At 44.1% G+C, this 22,452-nt stretch overlaps 1 protein-coding gene across 1 annotated transcript; it reads right to left on the bottom strand.

Moving 5' to 3' along the window:
* Positions 1–9,582: 9,582 nt before the first annotated feature.
* On the bottom strand, positions 9,583–10,527 carry LOC141098082 (olfactory receptor 6N1-like). Its single transcript, XM_073585657.1, has one exon. The coding sequence runs from the start codon at positions 10,525–10,527 to the stop codon at positions 9,583–9,585; it is 945 nt and encodes a 314-aa protein (XP_073441758.1).
* Positions 10,528–22,452: the final 11,925 nt, after the last annotated feature.

Here is a 22,452-nt window from a genome sequence, read left to right as displayed (position 1 = left end):
TGTGCTTAGTGATGTAAGATTGAATGCAGCTGCTAAACCATGATTCTCACAGTGCTCAGTCTTTTTTTTTTGCTGATGTTAATGCCAGTGGAGGTTTGGACTTCAGGACAGCGTTGGCGACTTTTATGCAAGATGCTCCACTGGCCGATACAGACAGAATAGAGCCATTGAGCAAAAACAATATATGTGCACCTTTGTAGTGCAATAGCTCACTATAATGCACAATTTCACCTTCTTTGGAGACAGTAGTGGATCTCTTACTTCTTGCACGCCTTTGCGGCTGCACATGTTGCACCAATGATATGTTCGTCCATGCTATGTTCCTTATACTTTGGTGACCCTGCTCTGTAACCTCACATGTGCACTACCCTGCCATGTAAAAGTAAGTTGAATGGTTGTCCCACATGCGGGCCAATTATCCTATCTCGTGATTGTGGCTGTTCCAGTATTCAGAGTCAAACGGATTATAAAGCTATCACTTATACTGCGTGTGGACGATAAGTAGAATTGGTTAGATAACCAATAAAATGAATGCTCATTATTAGGTGAGTTTGCCTTTAAATGGAATGCTTTATTAGAAAATGATCTACAGTTTAAATCAGGTTTTTGTGTTAAATGCATTTTTAAAAGTAGTTTGGGAAATATTTCTTAATGTACATGTATCTGGAGAAGAATAACCTCATGACCCAATATCAACATGGGTTTACAAGGGACCGTTCCTGTCAGACTAATCTGATAAGCTTATATGAAGAGGTAAGTTCCGGACTGGACCAAGGGAATGCAGTGGACGTGGTGTACATGGACTTTTCAAAATCTTTTGATACGGTGCCACACAAAAGGTTGATACATAAAATGAGATCAATGGGGATAAGAGGGTTAAGTGGGTTAAGAGCTGGCTCAGGGATAGGAAACAAAGGGTGGTTATTAATGGAGCACACTCGGACTGGGTCACGGATAGCAGTGGGGTACCACAGGGGTCAGTTTTGGCCCGCTTCTTTTTAACATATTTATTAATGACCTTGTAGGGGGCATAGAGAGTAGAATTTCAATATTTGCAGATGACACTAAACTCTGCAGGGTAATCAATACAGAGGAGGACAATTTTATATTACAGGAGGATTTATGTAAACTAGAAGCTTGGGCTGATAAATGGCAAATGAGCTTTAATGGGGATAAATGTAACGTCATGCACTTGGGTAGAACAAACAAGATGTATAATTATGTGCTTAATTGTAAAACACTGGGCAAAACTGTCACTGAAAAAGACCTGGGTGTATGGGTGGACAACAAACTCACATTTAGTGGCCAGTGTCAGGCAGCTGCTGCAAAGGCAAATAAAATAATGGCATGCATTAAAAGAGGCATAGATGCTCATGAGGAGAACATAATTTTACCTCTATATAAGTCACTAGTGCGACCACACTTAGAATACTGTAGAGGTGGTGGGCCGAGCCGAGCTGGGGGGGTGGTCCCACTTTATACCGCGCAGAGACGTACAGAGACAATTGGAGGCAACATTCGGGTACAACAGGTCCAGGTTTAATCGCTTGCCGTCCGCCTGACGGCCTCTGAAGTACACCGCACTTCACTTCAATTCACTTCACTTTCCTGGGCCTCCGTTTCTAGGCCCGCTTTACACACCGTACCTTAGCACCAGGGACGTATATGCACGTACCGTCCCTACTTCACCTGATGACGCTACTGACAGGTCCGTCACTGTGGCCGCCTTAGGCCCGTACACAAACAGTAATTTTACTGGTCAGACGTCTTCTTCCACACGGTATGTTTCACCTTTGTCTCGTCCTTTTTGCGGTACTTTCCTGTCAGGACCACCCCCCTGACGTTCTCTCTCCTCAGTCCCCCTGGTCGGATTCTCCTCAGAGCGCACAGACTGTCGCAGTCTTCCTGTCACCTGAGCTCCCCCTGGGGACTGGAACTTTCTGGAACCCTCCCTCAGAATTTATAGCTCACCCGGTTCCTTGAAACTGTCACTCCAACCACGCCCCCCATGACCAACGGTTTCTAAAGCCCTAAGCTGCTGTCAAGTCCTTTGCTCACACTCCTCCCTGCCATCTAATGTCCACCCAAGGTACTGCATGTCCACTACACTTTCCTAGTTGTTTCCCCCTGTAATAACTGACGTCTACCTACACTGTGCAAACCTTTCCTTCTTCACTCAGACTAGTCCGTCCGTCAGGTCACCTTCCCTACACTCTCCCTTCCTTTGTCCATTGTCGTCCTCGACAATTGTCATCCCTGCCTTCGTCGTTCTGAAGCTACACCTACATTCTGTTGTCGGACCAGCTATTGAGCCAAACCCACTATCTGCGGGGCCGAACCATACTGGGAGCACTATGCTCTGAGCAGCCTACTGCTACTCACCAGCGCGCACGCCACATGACGTCTTTCAAAGTGGGCTAGGTACACCCGTATTCTCTATACGGCGTGTATCTTTCCCCTACTCTCCCCTTCAGTTACCTTCCACTATCCGGTATGCCATGATCGAGGCCTCACACCTACCAGATCATTACCAGCGCCCGCCTTCCTCCTTCAGGGGTGTCCGTGGTGTTGGGGACCTGACCTAGGACGGCTGTCTCTCTCACATCTTCCATTTCTGTATCTTTCTCTCAATAACGGGTCATGGTCGGCGTCCCGGTCTCCCGGACCTCCTCAACTCTTAGACCCCTACCGGATCTCACACTTTCCTTTGGTCCCGCAGACCTTCCCTTACCTGGACCTGTTGCATTTACTTTGCATATTATACATCAAACAACTCTATAATAGCACAAGTACCCATTTTTATAATTTTTTTTTTTTTCGTTTTCTTTTGCTTTAAAACTCAACATCCAACAGTAAACATCACCAGTACTCCTTTTCCCTCCCCCTTCCTTGGACATGGACACTCCCTCTCTTCTACATATCCCCGCTCTGTCAGGCAATCAACTTTACGTTTGCTTTCCATACATGGAACATAAGAAAAGAGAGAGAAAGAAAATAATTGCATTAGTTAACAACAACAAAACTTTTTTTTTTTTTTAAATGCAACTGTCCTTATAATCTGCACAACGGTGCATCGAACTCCTGACAGTCTATCCTCCTCTCAGTGGACAGAGGTGAGGGCCCCACAGCCGTGGAACTCCTAGGGGAACCGAGAGTGTCTATATCAGTCCTTTTTCATGGGGGTCCGCTTTGCTCAGGCTCCGCCAGTACTGCCACCGCATAATACCCGCGGGGGCAGTATTCTTTATAGTAGGAGACGAAGTCCCCTTCTTTCAGGGCACGGCCATGACGTATGGATGCTACATTCATGTACACTTTCTGGCCAGACTGTTCACGAATGAAACCGTACCCCTTGTCCGTGTTGGTGTACACCAGCCGTCCCCGGGATCTTTCCACCGCCATGCCAGCCTCCCCTTTTGAGTGAAGCAGGCTCCATATCTCCTGCTCCCGGATCTTCTTCTGTTTTATCACGTCCGCCACCCAGACAGAGGGGGTCGCGCCAGTCCCAGAGTCCGGTGGGTGGGACCTTGCCGAGAAAGGGCGTGGATCAGAGGCGGCCGATGATTTCTGCGGCTCAGCAGCCGCTGGGGCCGGGTGGCGGATGGGAGCAGCCGTGTTTCCGGGGGGCTGGTCCACAGGGCCTGTCACACAGGCCACAGCCGGTTCCAATGCAGTCATAACCGCGGCCGCAGGGTAGGCCGCATCCAAAACTTCCAGCAGAGCCGGAGTGACAGCCGGTTCTGGTGATGGCGGTTTTTCCGGCCGAGAGAGCACAGACGCATCTTCTGTCAACAAGCTCCGCCCTGGTGACTCCGGGCGGGATGGCTCAGGGACGGGGGCAGGGGTCTCACTCAACTCTGCGTATCCCATAGGGTCCTCTGCAGCCCGACCTTCCAGTTTGCTGGAGACCGCGTGTTGTGGCAGAATGGTGGGGGCCGCTTGCGGAGACACTGGTGGTGCCGGGGGTACTCTCACCTTCCCCGGCGCTGCGGCCTTCATCACATCAACAAGCGGCTTTCCCCGCAGCCTCCGTCCCCCGCTCCACTGTCCTGCGGGCCTCTCCCCCAGACTCGGGGGCTCCGCTGGGAAGTCCTCTGCCGGTATTGGTGGTGGCCGCTCTCGCTGACTCCGCTCAGGCTCCGCTTCTTGCCCATGGACCCGAGGATGTCGTCTTCTGGCTCACTTCGTTCTCCCGCTGCCATTGCCACTCCAGGCGGCCGATGCCCCGGCACCCACAGCGTCTCATACCGTCCGTTGGGCAGCAATCGAATGGCGCCAAACAGCCACAGCCAAGTCCTTCTTCTGTGCCACTCCTCCTGCTGGGTGGGGCATTGGCAGGCCTTTCCACCCATATGTTAGGGTCCAGTACAGTGGCGTATCTAGGGGGGGGAGCCGGGGCAGTTGCCCCGGGCGCAGCCAGCAGGGGGGCGCAGTCGGGCCTCCTAATGCAGCGGTCCGCAGTGTCCTCCCTGGCGGCTGCGTTCTGCCGCCCCCCGCCTGAGAGTCGGCGGTTCTCTGTGTCAGCTGTCAAGCTGACAGCCGGCGCAGAGAAGGAGGCCGTGCCGGCTCCCAGGGAGCAATTGTACTGGCGTCTATACAGACGCCTGTACAATTGAAGCTCTGACCGCCGGGCCAGAGCGACGTCAGCAGCGTGATCGAGTCATGTGATCACGCTGCTGACGTCACTCCCCGGCGCCCAAAGCAAACGCTGGTGGTAAGTGTGCTCCACTGTGGAGCTGAAGAACCACCGAAGATGGGAGATGAGGGGGAGTTAATGAGTGGAGATGGGGGGGATTTGTAGAGGGGATGGCGGTTAATGTGTGGGGGTATTTAGAGTGGGGATGGGGGTTAATGAGTGGGGATGCCATGTGGTTAATGTGTGGGGGTGTTTAGAGTGGGGATGGGGGTTAATGAGTGGGGATGCCATGGAGTTAATGTGTGGGGGGATTTGGAGTGGAGATGGGGGTTATTTAATGTGATGGGGGTTAATGAGTGGGGATTGGGTTGATGTGTGCGGGGGTTAATGAGTGGGAATTGGGTTAATGTGTGCGGGGGTTAATGAATGGGGATGGGGATTAATGTGTGGGGGCGTTAATGAGTGGGGATGGGGGTTAATGTGTGTGGGGGTTAATGAATGGGGATGGGGGTTAATGTGTGGGGGTATTTGGAGTGCAGATGGTTATTTAATGCGTGGGGGGATTTGGAGTGGTGATGGGGTTAATGAGTGGGTATTGGGTTAATGTGTGCGGGGGTTAATGAATGGGGATGGGGGTTAATGTATGGGGGCGTTAATGAGTGGGGTTGGGGTTAATGTGTGGGGGTATTTGGAGTGCTGATGGGGGTTAATGAGTGGGGATTGGGTTAATGTGTGGGGGGGATTTGGAATGGGGATGGGGGTACTTAATGTATGTGGGGGATTGGGGATGGGAGGATTTAATGTGTGGGGAGATTTGAGGACACAAAATAAAGAGTATGTATGAGGAAACAGTATGGGGGATTGGTGCAGACAGTATGGGGAGCGAATGGGTTAATGTAAGTGGACACAGTATGGGGAGTCGGGGATATGTGTGAGCAGACAGTATAGAGAGTGAGGGGGTAAATATATGAGGAGACAGTATGGTGAACAGGTGGGATGTTAGAGGAGACAGTATGAGGAGGGAGGGGAATAGTGTGAGGGGACAGTATATTGCAGATATTTTTATTCAGGAGCATTATAATGACACTTCTATCTTTAAGGGCGTCGTGTGGAGATTTGCTGCAGAAGACCGGAGAAGATGGAAGTCTACAGAGACGGCTGTGGATGAGAAAACTCATCATGGGGTCTAGAAGAAAAGGTGACTGACTGCAGAGACGACGTCATCTATAAGGTACCTGGATGTAAATGTTATTTGTGATACTGACTAATTCTCATGTTTTTATTTGTTAGGAACATTAAAGGGGTTGTCCAGGTTTGTACGGAGTCTGCAGTCATTCTATGTGACTGCAGACTTCTGAATTCTCACAGTGCTCACTGAACGCTGTTAGGATTCTCTATTGCCGGTAATTTACATACATACGGTCACATGCTGACTAGACATGTGTGGCCTCACTCAATGAAAATGAACGGAGCGAGGCCGGGCACGTCTAGTCGGAATGTGGCCAGAAGTATATAAATCACATACTTGTGCTGACATGACTGTACATCGGCAAGGGAGAATCCTAAATGTGTGCAGTGCATTCGTTGTGAGAATTCAGAAGCTGCAATGTCAGGATTCAGCGCTGCAGGTTCCAGTAGTCATCACATGGACACTTCACTCATGTGCGATTTTCATACTTGACAACGAGCTTCTCTTCCTGCTTCTCTCAGTTTTTTACTGAACATTGAGAGAGCATTAGGAGGAGCAGCTCGTGGGTACATGGCTAAGTGTGCAAGTCGCATATGTACTTGGGGGGGGGGGGCGCCGAACCGAATTCTTGCCCCGGGTGCCAGAGAGCCTAGATACGCCTCTGGTCCAGTACATGAGTGCGTCGGCCTCCAGGCACATACTGCTGTCCACGGGGGTATGTTGGAGGGGGTCCCAGTCCATTCAACACGACTGCAAACACCCGGACCTCTCCCCTGCGCTGTAGTAATGCCGCCATCTTGCGCAGCACCACGGAGTCATCACAGCGCTCCCAATTTGTAATCCACAGGTAAGCCAATTGTAATCCACAGGTAATTGTAATCCAAACAGGGTAGTCCAAGTCCTTTTCCATTCTTTGAGGCAGCCCTGCCGCAGAAGATGATGTATTAGCGGCGGCGATCCTGCCGACTACGCCAAATGTAGAGGTGGTGGGCCGGGCCGAGCTGGGGGGGTTGTCCCACTTTATACCGCGCAGAGACGTACAGAGACAATTGGAGGCAACATTCGGGTACAACAGGTCCAGGTTTATTCGCTTGCCGTCCACCTGACGGCCTCTGAAGTACACCTCACCTTCACTTCAATTCACTTCACTTTCCTGGGCCTCCGTTTCTAGGCCCGCTTTACACACCGTACCTTAGCACCAGGGACGTACATGCACGTACCGTCCCTACTTCACCTGATGACGCTACTGACAGGTCCGTCACTGTGGCCGCCTTAGGCCCGTACACCAACAGTAATTTTACTGGTCAGACGTCTTCTTCCACACGGTATGTTTCACCTCTGTCTCATCCTTTTTGCGGTACTTTCCTGTCAGGACCACCCCCCTGACATTCTCTCTCCTCAGTCCCCCTGGTCGGATTCTCCTCAGAGCGCACAGACTGTCGCAGTCTTCCTGTCACCTGAGCTCCCCCTGGGGACTGGAACTTTCTGGAACCCTCCCTCAGAATTTATAGCTCACCCGGTTCCTTGAAACTGTCACTCCAACCACGCCCCCCATGACCAACGGTTTCTAAAGCCCTAAGCTGCTGTCAAGGCCTTTGCTCACACTTCTCCCTGCCATCTAATGTCCACCCAAGGTACTGCACATCCACTACACTTTCCTAGTTGTTTCCCCCTGTAATAACTGACGTCTACCTACACTGTGCAAACCTTTCCTTCTTCACTCAGACTAGTCCGTCCGTCAGGTCACCTTCCCTACAATACTGTGTTCAGTTCTGGTCTCCGGTGTATAAGAAAGACATAGCTGAACTGGAGCGGGTGCAGAGAAGAGCGACCAAGGTTATTAGGGAACTGGGGGTCTGCAATACCAAGACAGGTTATTACACTTGGGGTTATTTAGTTTGGAGTATCGAAGGCTTAGGGGTGATCTTATTACAATGTATAAATATATGCGGGGACAATACCAAGACCTTTCTAATGATCTTTTTACTCTTAGACCTGTGACGGGGACAAGGGGGCATCCTCTACGTCTGGAGGAAAGAAGGTTTAAGCATACTCACAGACGTGGATTCTTTACTGTAAGAGCAGTGAGACTATGGAACTCTCTGCCATATGATGTAATGAGTGATTCCCTACTAAAATTTAAGAAGGGACTGGATGCCTTTCTTGAAAAGTATAATATTACAGGGTATATACACTAGTTTCCTTAATATTGCGTTCATCCAGGGAGCTAGTCTGATTGCCGTATGTGGAGTCGGGAAGGAATTTTTTTCCCCAATGTGAAGCTTACTGTTTGCCACATGGGTTTTTTTGCCTTCCTCTGGATCAACATGTTAGGATAGGATATGGGTTGAACTAGATGGACTTAAAGTCTCCCTTCAACATTAATTACTATGTTACTATGTTACATATCACAATCTATATTAAAAATAATAAAAAACTTATAATTTTTACATTGGAGGCAGGGGCATTTTTATACTCATAATTTTGTTTCAGGAAAAACACATGTACTTTAGCCACAATGGTCATACCGTGACCTATCTTTTGTATTGAAGTGTCTAATGAGTGTGTGCAAAAATCATTGTGAAGAGAGGGGAAGCCGGGTCACTGTGACATCGCTTCTTGTGATTGGTGGATCCTGTGTGATCAGCTTCGCATACCGGTGCCTCCTGTCATTATATTCCTGTCTCTGATAATATTGAGACTGCTGTAAACTCTTCCTGAAGGGACAGGAAATACAAGTCTACAAAAAGCCCTAGCTGCCAGTTTGAAAATTGCAGGATTACTAATCTAGTACCATGAAAAAAATAGTAGGAAAAAATATAAGATCGTAATATGTAACAAAAGAAACACTGGTAAAAAAAAATCACATAACACAAAAACCTTCCTTCACCCCTTTTCGACAAGTGCCTGCAACAGTCGAGGGAGGAATCTCGATCCACCTGCAGCTGGTTGGCACTAATAGCAAGTGAGCATTTCTGCTATACCCAGGCGATCAAACTACTGCAGCTTCTAGTCTCCCATAGACACTATTGAAGCCAAAAGTAAAAAACAAAATGTTTTTAAGAATATAAAAAAAATCAAATTTCAATTCACCCCCCCTTTCAAAATAAAATAATAAAAAAATCAAATATGCATACATTTGGTATTGCCGCGTTCATAATCACCCAAATCTATCAATATAAAAAAAGAATTAACCCGATCGCTAAATGGCTTAATGAGTAAAAAAAATTTTGTTCGCTGCTACATTGCAATAAAATGCAAGCAAAAGATTGTATATACACCAAAACAATTGGAAAATGGCGCAATTTTTTTTTAATTAGCAAATTTTGGATTTTTTTTTAACCACTTAAATAAAAAAGAACCTATACATTATTGGTATCTACAAACTTGTAATGACCTGGAGAATCATAATGACAGGTCAGTTTTTAGCATTTAGTGAACATGGTAATAAACAAAAAGCAAAAAACAACCATGGAACTGCACTTTTTTTGCAATTTCATCACACTTGGATTTTTTTTCCCTTTTTTTCCAGAACACGATATGTTAAAACCAATGGTGCGGCTTAAAAGTACAACATGTCCAGCAAAAAACAAGCCCTCACATGGCCATATTGACCAAAAAAATAAAAAAGTTATGGCTCTGGGAACAAGGGGAGCAAAAAGCGTAAGTTCAAAAATTGAAATACCCCTGGCCGTTAAGGGGTTAAGCAGTAGGTCATTTTTTGACATTACACTGCCTTTAAGTTTACTTTAGGAAATCAATGGTGTTTCAAGCAAAAGCAATTACAGAGTTTTTTAAAAGATTTTTTTATTTCCTGATTTCTCAAACCATATATGACAGGGTTAGCTAAAGGTATAAAAACGGCAAAGGTGAGACTAACAGCCCGGTTATACTCTGGAGAATAGGACTTGGCGGTGCGTATATACATGAAACCAATGCTGCCAAAAAATAATGCCACGACAATAAGATGGGTGACGCAGGTAGAGAAGGCTTTCTGTCGCCCAACTTCTGACTTAATCTTCAGAATATCAAATAAAATCTTCATGTAAGAAAGAAGAACACACAAGAAATTCAACATGATCATCGAGCTGAGAGCAGACTCCGCCATCCTAAGGAACCTGATGTCTGAACATGCTAAGTCAATTAGAGGAGGAAAATCACAGAAAATGTTATCTAGCCGATTTGGACCACAGAAAGGAAGATTAAATATTAAAATCGTTTCCACGACTGGAGAAATCAATGACCACAGAAGACAAATAAGGACTAATTTCATAAACAACCCAGAAGTCATAACCGTGAAGTATCGTAAAGGTTTGCAGATGGCCAGATACCGGTCAAAAGCCATTAATGTGAGCATGGAACATTCGGCAACGCCCAGTACATGTAGCAAGTAAGCTTGTAGAAGGCAACCACCAAAAGAGGTCTTCTTCTCCTCAGCCAATAGATCTGCCAGCATTTTAGGGATAGTAATGGCTGTATAACAAATTTCTATACAGGATAAAGCCCCAATGAAGAAGTACATAGGTTTCCGGAGACTGGGTTCAGTCAAGATTAAGAGTACTATCAACCCATTGCCAAAAACGATAAATAAGTAGATAAAAAGAAATATTATGAAGAATAAGCCATGGAATTCTTGTCGGTCCAGAAATCCAGATAAAATAATGTAATGGACTTTGCTGCCATTGATGTACATACTTTGCATATTTCCTGTAAAAAAGGCATTTCAGAAGAAATACTATGAATTAACAATAATCTGATGGTAACATGGATTTGCAAACCTTAAATGGCCGGCATTTGCCATTTTGCTGAATCCGTGCGAATTTACAAAAGCTTGAATTCTCAAAAATGAGGATTTTTTGGAAATTCTATATAGAATTCAATTCTATTTGAATATTTTCACTCATCTTTTATATTCACCAAAGATTTGACAAACCTATGACATAGACACAGTACCAAAATCAAGTTTACTTCATAGATGCAGCAACAGATCCAAGCTTAGAACACAGATACAGTACTATAGACCAAAATGCTACAGATAACAGAATCAAGCTTACTATGTAGATACAGTACACAAACTAGGCTATGGAAACAGAACTGAGTTTACTATACCGATACAGCAACAGATCCAAATTATTGCACAGATACAGTACCAAAGCAAGATTACTACAGATAACAGACTCAAGCTCACTACAGAGATACAGTACATGAAGCAGGTTATGGGAGCAGAAGTGAGCTTACAACAAAAACACAGTACCAAATCAAGATTACTACAGATAACGGAATTAAGCTTACGATGTAGATACAGTACAATACCCAGGCTATGGGAACAGAACTGAGCTTAGTACATAGATACAGCAGCAGATCCAAGATATTACACAGATACAGTACCAGACCAAGATTACTATAAATAACAGAATCAAGATCACTATGTAGGCACAGTCCTCGAAACAGGCTATAGGAACAGAACCGAGCCTACTACATAGATACAGAAAGAGATCCAATTATTACATAGATACAGTACCAATCCAAGATTACTACTTAACTATGATAAAAGAATCAAGCTAACTATATATATAGAACTCAGCTTTGGGAACAGTACCGAGCTTACTACATAGATACAGTGGCATTTAAAAGTTTGGGCACCCCTGGTCAAAATTACTGTTATTGTGACAAGTTAAGCAAGTTGAAGATGGAATGATCTCTAAAAGGGCTAAAGTTAAAGATGACACATATTCTCTGTATTTTAGGCCAAAAAAAATTATATATTGTCATTTTTTACATTTTAAAAATTACAATAAGGAAAATAGGCCAATGCAAAAGTTTGGGCACCCTGCATAGTTAGTACCTAGTAGCACTCCCTTTTAAAATATCACAGCTTGTAAACGCTTTTAGCAGCCAGCCAAGAGTCTTTCAATTCTTGTTTGATGGATTTTCATCCATTCTTCCTTGGAAAATTCTTCCATTTCTGTGAGATTCCTGGGTCGTCTTGCTTGCACTGCTATTTTGAGGACTAGCCACAGATTTTCAATGATGATCAAATCGGGGGACTGTGAGGGCCATTGAAAAACCTCTAGCTATCGCCTTTTGAGGTAGTCTATTGTGGATTTTGATGTGTGTGATCATTATCCATTTGTAGAAGCCATCCTGTTTTCAAATTCAGCTTTTTTACACATGGTGTTATGTTTGCATCAAGAATTTGTTGAAATTTCATTGACTCCATTCTTCCCTCTACCTGTGAAATGTTCCCTGTGCCATTGTCTGCAACACAACTCCAAAGCATGATTGATCCATCCCCATGCTTAATGGTTGGAGAGATGTTCTTTTCCTGAAATTCTATGCAATTTTTTCTCTGCACATACCTTTGATCATTGTGACCAAAGAGTTTTATTTTAACTTCAACGATTCACAGGTTGTTTCTAAAATGTATTGGGCTTGTTTAGATATTCTTTTGCATACCTCTGATGCTAAATTTTATGGTGAGGGTGCAGGAGAGGTTTTCTTCTGATGACTCTTCCATGAAGGCCATATTTGATAAGGTGTCTCTGAACAGTAGAACAATTACCACAACTCCAGAATCTGCTAAATCTTTCTGAAGGTCTTTTGCAGTCAAGTGGGGGTTCTGATATGCCTTTCTATCAATCCTACAAGCAGCTCTCTCTGAAATTTTGCTTGGCCTTCCAGACCTTATCTTGACCTCCACTGTTCCTGTAAACTGCTATTTCTGAATTACATATTGAACTGAGGAAAGGACAACTTGAAATCGCTTTGCTATCTTGTTATATATTGTGGGCCTCCACCATTTTCATTTTCAGAGTGCTTGGCAGCTGCTTAAAAGAACCCATGGTGGCTGTTTTTTCGCACAAGGTTAGAGGAGGCTATGTGTTTCTAAACCTGTGGAATCTGCATCAGCTGGCCTTTCCTAACATTGAGGGTGAACAAGCCATATCCCTTACAGGCTAATTAAGGTCTGAAACCTTGGTCAAAGTTATCTGAGCACACAAATCTCCAAAGGTGCCCAAACCTGTGGAATCTGCATCAGCTGGCCTTTCCTAACATTGAGGGTGAACAAGCCATATCCCTTACAGGCTAATTAAGGTCTGAAACTTTAGGCCTTTTAGAGATCATTTTATCCTTTCTGGAGGAGGAAAAAAATGTTCTCTCTCTCTCTCTCTCTCTCTCTCTCTCTCTCTCTCCCGGCCAGCGGTTCCTTTAAATTTCCTCATTCTGCGGATCCGTCAAAAAACGGATCCTGTGGCATCCGTTCACATCAGTTAGGAACGGATCCGCTTGTCCGCCTTTTTGGCGGATTTTAACTGACACAAAAAACTGAAGTGTGAAAGAGGCCTTAACTGTTCACAATAACAGTAATTTTGACCAGGGGTGCCTAAACTTTTGCATGCCACTGTACATTAGCAGAACCAAAATATTGGAAAAAATTTAGTTCTTCTAGTTGTGCCTTAGGCTAGTTTCACATTTGCGCTTTATAGCTCAGCGACGGCCTGCGCACAGCTGCCGCTAAGCCCCGCCCCCTGCCGGCTCCCTGCCCGCCCCTACCGGTCATCGCCACCTTCTAGTGCACTTGGGCGCTTGCGATCTGCGCACCCTATCTTTAGCATAGGGTGCGCAGATCGTGCGCTGACCGTGCGCTAGCAGGATTTTGCCATGCGCTGCACACTTTTGAAGGTGCGCCCATGTGCGCCGAACGCAGCATGTTGCATTTCGGTGAGCACGACACACCTTCAAAAGTGCGCAGCGCACGGCAAAATCCTGCTAGCGCACGGCCAGCGCACGATCTGCGCACCCTATGCTAAAGATAGGGTGCGCAGATCGCAAGCGCCCAAGTGCGCTAGAAGGCGGCGATGACCGGAAGGGGCGGGCAGGGAGCCGGCAGGGGGCGGGGCTTAGCGGCGGCCGTGCACAGGCCATCGCTGCGCTATAAAGCGCAAATGTGAAACTAGCCTTATTCATCAAACAGCAACACAAAAGCAAAACAAATCGATTAACCCCTCCAATAATTTACAACATTAGCATATCTTTGTTTGCAGTAGACCTGGTCCCATTTAAAAATATAGTGAAAATTTAGCATATGGGACTGTTCACATGATGATCTTAGCATCATTAGAGTAAGTAGTTTTGAAAAAACTCCACAAAAAAAGGGTTTGCAAAAGTATCACTCAATGGGGCCATAGGATGTAACGATTAGACATAGTATACTTTTCCATGCTTCTAACAAACATACAGTACAGTGGGTACAAAAAGTATTCAGACCCCTTTAATTTTTTTCACTCTTTGTTTCATTGCAGCCATTTGGTAAATTCAAAAAAGTTAATTTTTTTCTCAGTAATGTACACTCTTGCACCCCATCTTGACTGAAAAAAAAAAGCAGAAATGTTGAATTTTTTGCAAATTTATTAAAAAAGAAAAACTGAAATATCACATGGTCATAAGTATTCACACCCTTTGCTCAGACACTCATATTTAAGTCACATGCAATCCATTTCCTTGTCATCCTCCTTGAGATGGTTCTACTCCTTCATTGGAGTCCAGCTGTGTTTAATTAATCTGATAGGCCTTGATTTATAAAGGCACACACCTGTCTATATAAGACCTCTCAGCTCACAGTGCATGTCAGACCAAATGAGAATCATGAGGTCAAAGGAACTGGCCAATGAGCTCAGAGACAGAATTGTGGCAAGGCATAGATCTGGCCAAGGTTACAAAAGAATTTCTGCAGTACTCAATGTTCCTTAGAGCAAAATGGCCTCCATAATCCTTAAATGGAAGAAGATAGGGACAACCAGAAGTCTTCCTATACCTGGCCGTCCAGCCAAACTGAGCAATCGTGGGAGAAGAGCCTTGGTGAGAGAGGTAAAGAAGAACCCCAAGATCACTGTGGCTGAGCTCCACAGATGCAGAAGGGAGATGGGAAAAAGTTCCACAAAGTCAACTATCACTGCGGCCCTACACCATCGTGCTTTAATGGCAGAGTTGCCTGATAGAAGCCTCTCCTCAGGGCCAGACATATGAAAGGGGGATACCTATACGGAAAATAAATACCAATAGTAGACTAAAAAGTATAAAAAAAACTCTGAATATCTATTATAGAATATAGCCCAAACAAAAAGACATTCAAAGTGCCAATAAAAATGATTTATTTTATTCAATATACCACAAAAAAGATCTCAAGACATGTAGTAAAAAGCAAAACAGACAAGATGTTGCAAAAAGCGATTTTATTCTTGTTATTATTAAAATGTAATAAGAAAAATGACAAAAACGCAATAAGTATGCAGAGGGCAAGGAGAAAACCAAAAATGGTTAGTAAACTGACATAGTCTCGCAGGTGAAAAAATATATCTCTATATAAACACTGTATATATCAATCAATATGTGTAAACAACAGTGACCATAAAGGGAAAAATATACACATTTTCACGGTAGCGAAACGCGCGTTGGAGTGGTGTGTGCAGGGGGCAGGAAGGCACCTTTTGGTCAGTATACACTTTGTATATCACTTTCATTATGCACTTTACTTTTTGATCTATGGCTGATTATTTGGAGAGATGAATGATACCTCTCACACTTCCACTTTACTTTGTACTATATGTCTTATGTGATCACTTAATATAGTGCATATTCACTTAGTGCTTGCAGTATATTGCACAATTTTATTTTATCAGTAGTATATCTCTTTTATATGGGTGATTTCATCATGTGTATATTTTCTCCCATTATGGTCACTGTTGTTTACTAGTGATGAGCGAGTATACTCATTGCTCGGGTTTTCCCGAGCATGCTCGGGTGTCCTCCGAGTATTTTGGCTTGCTCGGAGATTTAAATTTCGTCATCTCATCAGCATGATTTGCGACTGCTAGACAGCTTGAATACATGTGTGTAATGCCTGTGTGTTAGGGAATTCCCACATGTATTCAGCCTGTCTAGTAGTCGCAAATCATGCAGATTAGACGACGAAATCTAAATCTCCGAGCGCGCCAAAATACTCTGAGGACACCTGAGCATGCTCAGGAAAACCCGAGTAACGAGTTTACTCGCTCATCACTACAGTATTGTTTACACATATTGATTGATATATACAGTGTTTATATAGAGATATATTTTTTTCACCTGCTAGACCATGTCACTTTTGGTTTTCTCCTTGCCCCTGCATACTTATTGCATTTTTATCATTTTTTTCTTATTACATTTTAATAATAACAAGAATAAAATCGCTTTTTGCAACATCTTGTCCGTTTTGCTTTTTACTACATCTTGAGATTTTTTTGTGGTATATTGAATAAAATAAATCATTTTTATTGGCACTTTGAATGTCTTTTTGTTTGGGCTCCAGATATATGAAAGTCCGCATAGAGTTTCCTAAAAAACTCATAAAGGACACCAAGACTATGAGAAATAAGATTCTCTGGTCTGATGAGACGAAGATAGAACTTTTTGGTGATAATTCTAAGCGGTATGTGTGGAGTAAACCATGCACTGCTCATCACCTGCCCAATACAATCCCAACTGTGAAACATGGTGGTGGCAGCATCACGCTATGGGGGGGGTTTTCAGCTGCAGGGACAGGATGACTGGTTGCCATTGAAGGAAGCATGAATGCGGCCAAGTACAGAGATATCCTGGATGAAAACCTCTTCCAGAGTGCTCTGGACTTCAGACTTGGCTGAAGGTTCACCTTCCAACAAGACAATAACCATAAGCACACACCTAAAGTAACAAAGGAGTGGCTTCAGAACAACTCTGTGACCATTCTTGACTGGCCCAGCCAGAGAACTGACCTAAACCCAATTGAGCATCTTTGGAGAGACCTGAAAATGGCTATCCACCAATGTTCACCATGCAACCTGATGGAACTGGAGAAGATCTGGCAGAGGATCCCCAAATCCAGGTGTGAAAAACTTGTATCATTCCCAAGAAGACTCATGCTGTACTAGCTCAAAAGGGTGCTTCTACTCAATACTGGGCAAAGGGTCTGAATACTTATGACCATGTGATATTTCAGTTTTTCTTTTTTAATAAATTTGCAAAAATTTCTACATTTCTGTTTTTTTTTTCAGTCAAGATGTAGAGTGTACGTTAATGAGAAAAAAAATGAACTTTTTTGAATTTACCAAATGGCTGTAATGAAACAAAGAGTGAAAAATTTAAAGGGGTCTGAATACTTTCCATACCCACTGCATATCCGGAGTAAAAACGGTTGCATCTAAGCAGGGGTGTCTTACATCAGGCCTTTACTGAATGCCCCAAACATACATTTTTGGACACACACCTGTAAGGGTCACATGTACACACATGCATGGAGTAATACATTTATATGCAAAAGCAGATGCACAGTTGTCAAACACATATGCAAACAACAAAATATATATTCAGCTTTCTCCCATATGTGCCACACCGCTCAATTAATAAAGCTGGAAGTTTATATCTACGAAAACATTTTTTATTTGAAAATTAAAAAAAACCCAAAACAAATCAACCAGGGATGAACGCATTTTTGGCCAAATTATTAAAACTTAGTATTCTACAAAATTTTACCTTGCCTTCTTCACCATGGACTGAAGTCTATAAGTCACATAAGTCAATATCGAGAGAGGTAAGGTGACTGCTTATGAATTTAATGGACATAACAGTATTTTTCGATGCGGATTGTACTAGTAACACATGGAGGAGGATTCTATAGTGACACGTGGAATGCTTTTACATATGCACATACAGACATTGTACATACCCATCTAGAGACATTCCATTTCAGCCCTATAATTCTACAGAGGGAGCAATCCGGGAAGCACATGCTATTCTGTCCCATGGCTCGAATGCTATGTTCAAGTCCCCGCAGCTACATGTCTTGTGGCTGTTAGACAGACACAACACATTCAGGGATTACCTGTTTGATAGGCAATCCCTGCATATGTTGCTGCTGTCAAACAGCCACAAGACATGCAGCCACAGGGACTAGAACATAGTATTAGAGCACGCCGAAGACACTCGGTTAGTACCCAAGAGGGCTCAGATAACACCTTATCTGAACACAATCACTCATCACTATACGGCATGTTCTGGTCAGATAGGGACAAAATATTAGCACTTTACATAGTGTTAGTGCAGCCTCATTTCTGGAGACCGGTTTATAGAAAAAAAGCCCTTGAGTTAGATAAGGCTTGAAAAAAAATAAAATAGCTCTTCTGGTGAGATCAACACTCGAGATGTAGAGGGGGAACTATATATATATATATATATATATATATTTATATATATATATATATATATATATATGAAAAAAAGAAAAAAAAATAGGCAGAACTCAAATTAAATGTGAAAAAAGTGGATACTTTACTGATCCTCAGATCGCAACGCTTCAACGGTGACCCGTTGCCATCTGAGGATCAGTAAAGTATCCACTTTTTTCACATTTAATTTGAGTGCTGCCTATTTTTTTTTTTTTTTTTTCTTTTGTCATTTTGGCTGTTTGGACACTGCTGAATATGTTTTGCACCTGCTGTATTATTTTGGTAGTGCTGCCCTTTTTTCTTGATTTTTATATATATATATATAATATATATATATATATATATATACATAATATTTGATTCTACATGACTTACTTGCTTGGATCATCGGTGACTCTGGGACAGGTTGTTTCCTCGTGTTTTTATAGAAAATATCTCAGGCACTGGGGAATTAACTAAAAGCCGAGGATACCGTACACAAGGCAATGATCTAACATGGGAAATACTGGGAGATAATAGGCGGAATTAATGAACGTGTGTTTCGTTAATTCTTTAACACTGTCACTGTGTGACCTATATGTTAATATTCGTATGGTAATGCCCTTTAAAAAGAGCAGGCATTAGGGGGTGAAAAACAGGGAAATCTTACCCCCATAGGGACCTCCTACCAGGCTCTACACAGTGGCAACAAGTGAAGAGGGTTGGGATGAGGGGTGCACCATTGACTGCCACATATAGCTATCAGTGAGCAGAGCAGCAGCTAAAGGGAACCGGTCACCAGCTTCTCCCAATATAAACCATGGCCACGACCTTTATCGCCTCTTTTACAGCAATCCAGCAACCTGCATAAAAGCCCCAACTCCCTCTGCATAGCCCAAAAAATACCTTTTATAATTCCTTCCAAGCTCCTCAAACAGCAATCAGACTAGTTCCTTGGATCAACATCCTATTACAGAATTTAATGTCTATATCCTGTAATGTCATATTTATCAAGGAAAGCAAAACTATGTTTTTTTGATCATTCATGCCTCTTTAAAAGTGAATCAGTGTCCATGAAAATGGCATCCAATCTGCAGGTATCATGTTATAGAGGAGGTGGAGCTGAGCAGATCGATACATGGTTTTGTGAGAAAAGACTCAGTATAACCTGTGATTTAATCCTCCGCTCTTTCTGGGATTTTCGGTCCAGTAGGCGGTCCTGTCAGTGACTGACAGCTATCCCTGCATGCAAACTTATACATAGAAAGCTGTCAATGATAGGACTGCCCACTGAACCAAAATCCCAGAAAGAACGTCACTGACAGCGGCCTTTAATACGTGCCTGCGGGGGTCATTCTTTCCACCTATTGGCATGCCCATGACATGTTCGCGGGACATCATATGTACCTCAAAATGGTATCAGTAAAAAAGTCTGCCAGAATATGGCCAGAAAAATAAAGCTATGGCTCTTGGAAGAAGGGGAGGAAAAAATGAAAATGAAAAAACGGAAAATTGCGGGATAATGAAAGGGTGAAGACTACATTTTTGGATTTAGTTTGAAATTTTTCAGGGTATATTTTGTATATAACGTTATTTAAAGAGGTTGTTCAGCCCTTAAATTTTTGCCAGGAAGAATCATGGCGAAACGCACGTCGGAGAGACAGCATGGAGTAATTTCTTTTTCACCAGCCTTGCTTGTATCCACAGGAAATATCTTTATTTTCCATAATCTTGTTGCCTGGCTGGCCTGTTTGTCCAGTACAGTGTAGCTTTGGCTGTTAACCGTTTCATGGTATTTTCCTTGTATTTAAAGAGGATGGAATTGTTGTATCAGGATAAGGGTAGTGATCTTGATTGAATCTTATAATTTGTTTAACTGGTAATAGTGATAATTTTATGCTTAGTTGTATTAATAATAGAATAATGAATTTCGATATATGGATGTAGCTGTATGAATTATGTGAATTTTGATGATATATAAGTAGTGTTGAGCATTCCGATACCGCAAGTATCGGGTATCGGCCGATATTAGCTGTATCGGAATTCCGATACTTAGTTCCGATACTTTATTCATATCGAATACCGGAATCGGAAGTTCCCATAATGCTAGGAGCCCGCTCGATTTGATTCAGCCAATGGGGATCCTCAGAAGTGTGGGCATATCCTGTTAGGCATGTAGGCATGTTAACTACTGGCATGGCTGTGATTGTCTGCTGAAATGATGTCATGATGCACTATAAAAAGCGCTGCAGCCACCATTTCTGGTCACTCTGCTGTGAATTCAGTTAGGGACAGGCTGCTGTTGAAGACTGTGAGGGACAGTTAGAAATAGCGATTCCACAAAACATATAGTGCTTAACCCAGGCTACATAAACCACCACTGTAGCTTGCTTTTCCCTAGCAGCGCTGTTTTCACAGCTGTCTGCAAGGGCTGTGTGAGTGCAGACCCACGCTGTGTAGTGTGTCCTGCAGGCACGTCTGCTTGTAGGCCGGCCAGCGTGTGTCTCTGCCTCATACACATTTTTCTTTTATTGCTGCTTTTTTTTTCTCCTGTATAGTGTGCTTCCATACGTATCCATATACGTTGGTTGCAAACACTAAAGGAGTGGACAGCGGAGCCTTTCAGCAGCCTTTCAGTGCTATAGCCCATTTCTCTGCACTGTTTTTGGCTGTCTGATAGGTCTCTCTGTGTGTGAGTGCAGCTCACGTTGCAGTGTGTTCTACAGCCACCGCTAGCTGTAGTCCGCTCAGCGTGCGTCACTGCCTCATACATAGTCCTTTTTTTGCAGCTAATTTAGCCAGATTTTTGCTCCTATATTAGTGTGCTTCCAACCGCATCCATTGTAATTGGTTGGTTGCAAACACTATATAGGATTAGATAGAGGAGCCTTTTTGCTGGCTTGTGCCCTTCAGGGCCAGCCAGGCTAGTATCACCCTATTTTTTGGAGCCTCATCAATTGCATTGTAGGTTAGCTTCCTGCATTGTAATCGCTCCAAAAAGTTTGTGATACTATAGCTTTCAAACTTTGGTCACATCCTTTCCTTTCCCCCCACCCAAAAAAAAGGAAATAAAGTTCACCAAACACTCCACTTTACAGTTGTCTAGGCCACATTAGATCATATTAAAGTGTAGTACACACACTCTTAGCCAAATTAGTGTTTCTTATACTGGTTAGCAGGTGTTCAGGAATAAGAACACTAAGCCACCCCTTTTTTACTTTTCTGCCTTCATCAGTCTACCAAGATGAAGAAGGCAGGGAGTAAGGCACGTGGTCGTGGAGTTTCAGCAGGGAGAGGATGGGGGGATTCAGCAGGGAGAGGACGTGGGGATTCGGTGTCTGCTGCGGCCACCAGTGACCCGGCATCCCCCACTTTTACCAGGCAACAGTCCTTCATGCGCAGCTTTGTAGAACCTCGCCGTACCCCACTGCTGCGTGACGAACAAATTGAAGCCGTTGTCGGATGGATGGCAGCTAATGCATCCACTTCAATGACTTCCGCATCCTCCCAAGGCCAGAGCACTGAAGAGCAACCATCTGTCTCTTCACCACCTGCCAAATTGCCCAGGCAGTCTGAGAGCCCTGGACAGGAGCCATCTCAATCTTTACTTCTGTTCTCAGAATCTGTTGGCTTGGAAAGAGGTGGCCAGCCAAGCAGCATTCTAGAGCGTGAAGAAGAGGGAGTATGCAGTGATGCGCAACTGCTTTGTCCCTCTGAATCTAAAGAGGCGGGTGGGCCAGTGCCTATGGTCAGCACACCTCAGTATGCATCAGATGATGATGAGACTCAGTTGCCAATTTCTGGTGCGTACGGTGCAGGCGAGACAACCCAGGACCAGCCGGTGCTTGAAGAGGGGAGTGGAGATGATGAGGTCCTTGACCCATCATGGCGTCAGCCACAGGAAGGTGGTGGGAGCAGCTCTGAGGAAGAGATTCCCCGAACGGCCAAAAGAGGAGGAAGAGGGCGGGGGCAGACTTGGTTGCCTGTAGCCTCCACTTTGGCACCCGTGAGGAGCAATCCTCTTCCAAAACACAAAACGGGCGCTCCCAGGACTTGCAGTGCGTGGTCTTTTTTTGACACAGTTGCAGATGACATTTGCTTTGTCAAATGCAAGCTGTGTCATCAGAAAGTGAAACGAGGGAAAAATGTGACCAACCTCAATACCACAAATATGTGGAAACATGTGCGTACCAAGCACGAGGTGGAGTTACACAGACACACTGAAGATGTAGGCCAACCTTCAGCAGCACCTACCACCTCTTCAGCTCGTGTTGGGGCCTCTTCCTCCAGCTCACACACAGCTGGTTCGGCTTCCTCACTGGAACGCCATGGAAGAACCACTGCCACTGTTGTCCAGAGACCCAGTGAAATTCCACCCACTGAACCACGTTCGCAGTCATCAGCAC

The sequence above is a fragment of the Dendrobates tinctorius genome, unplaced genomic scaffold (assembly GCF_039654945.1).
Source record: "Dendrobates tinctorius isolate UK_male_01 unplaced genomic scaffold, ASM3965494v1 ptg000086l, whole genome shotgun sequence".
Lineage (NCBI taxonomy): Eukaryota > Metazoa > Chordata > Amphibia > Anura > Dendrobatidae > Dendrobates > Dendrobates tinctorius.
Note: the sequence above shows the minus strand (reverse complement) of the source record. Positions and strands in the feature narration are given on the sequence as shown.

Excerpts from the sequence above, each read along its gene's own strand:
- LOC141098082 (XM_073585657.1), bottom strand. The coding sequence starts at position 10,527 with ATGCAAAGTATGTACATCAATGGCAGCAAAGTCCATTACATTATTTTA.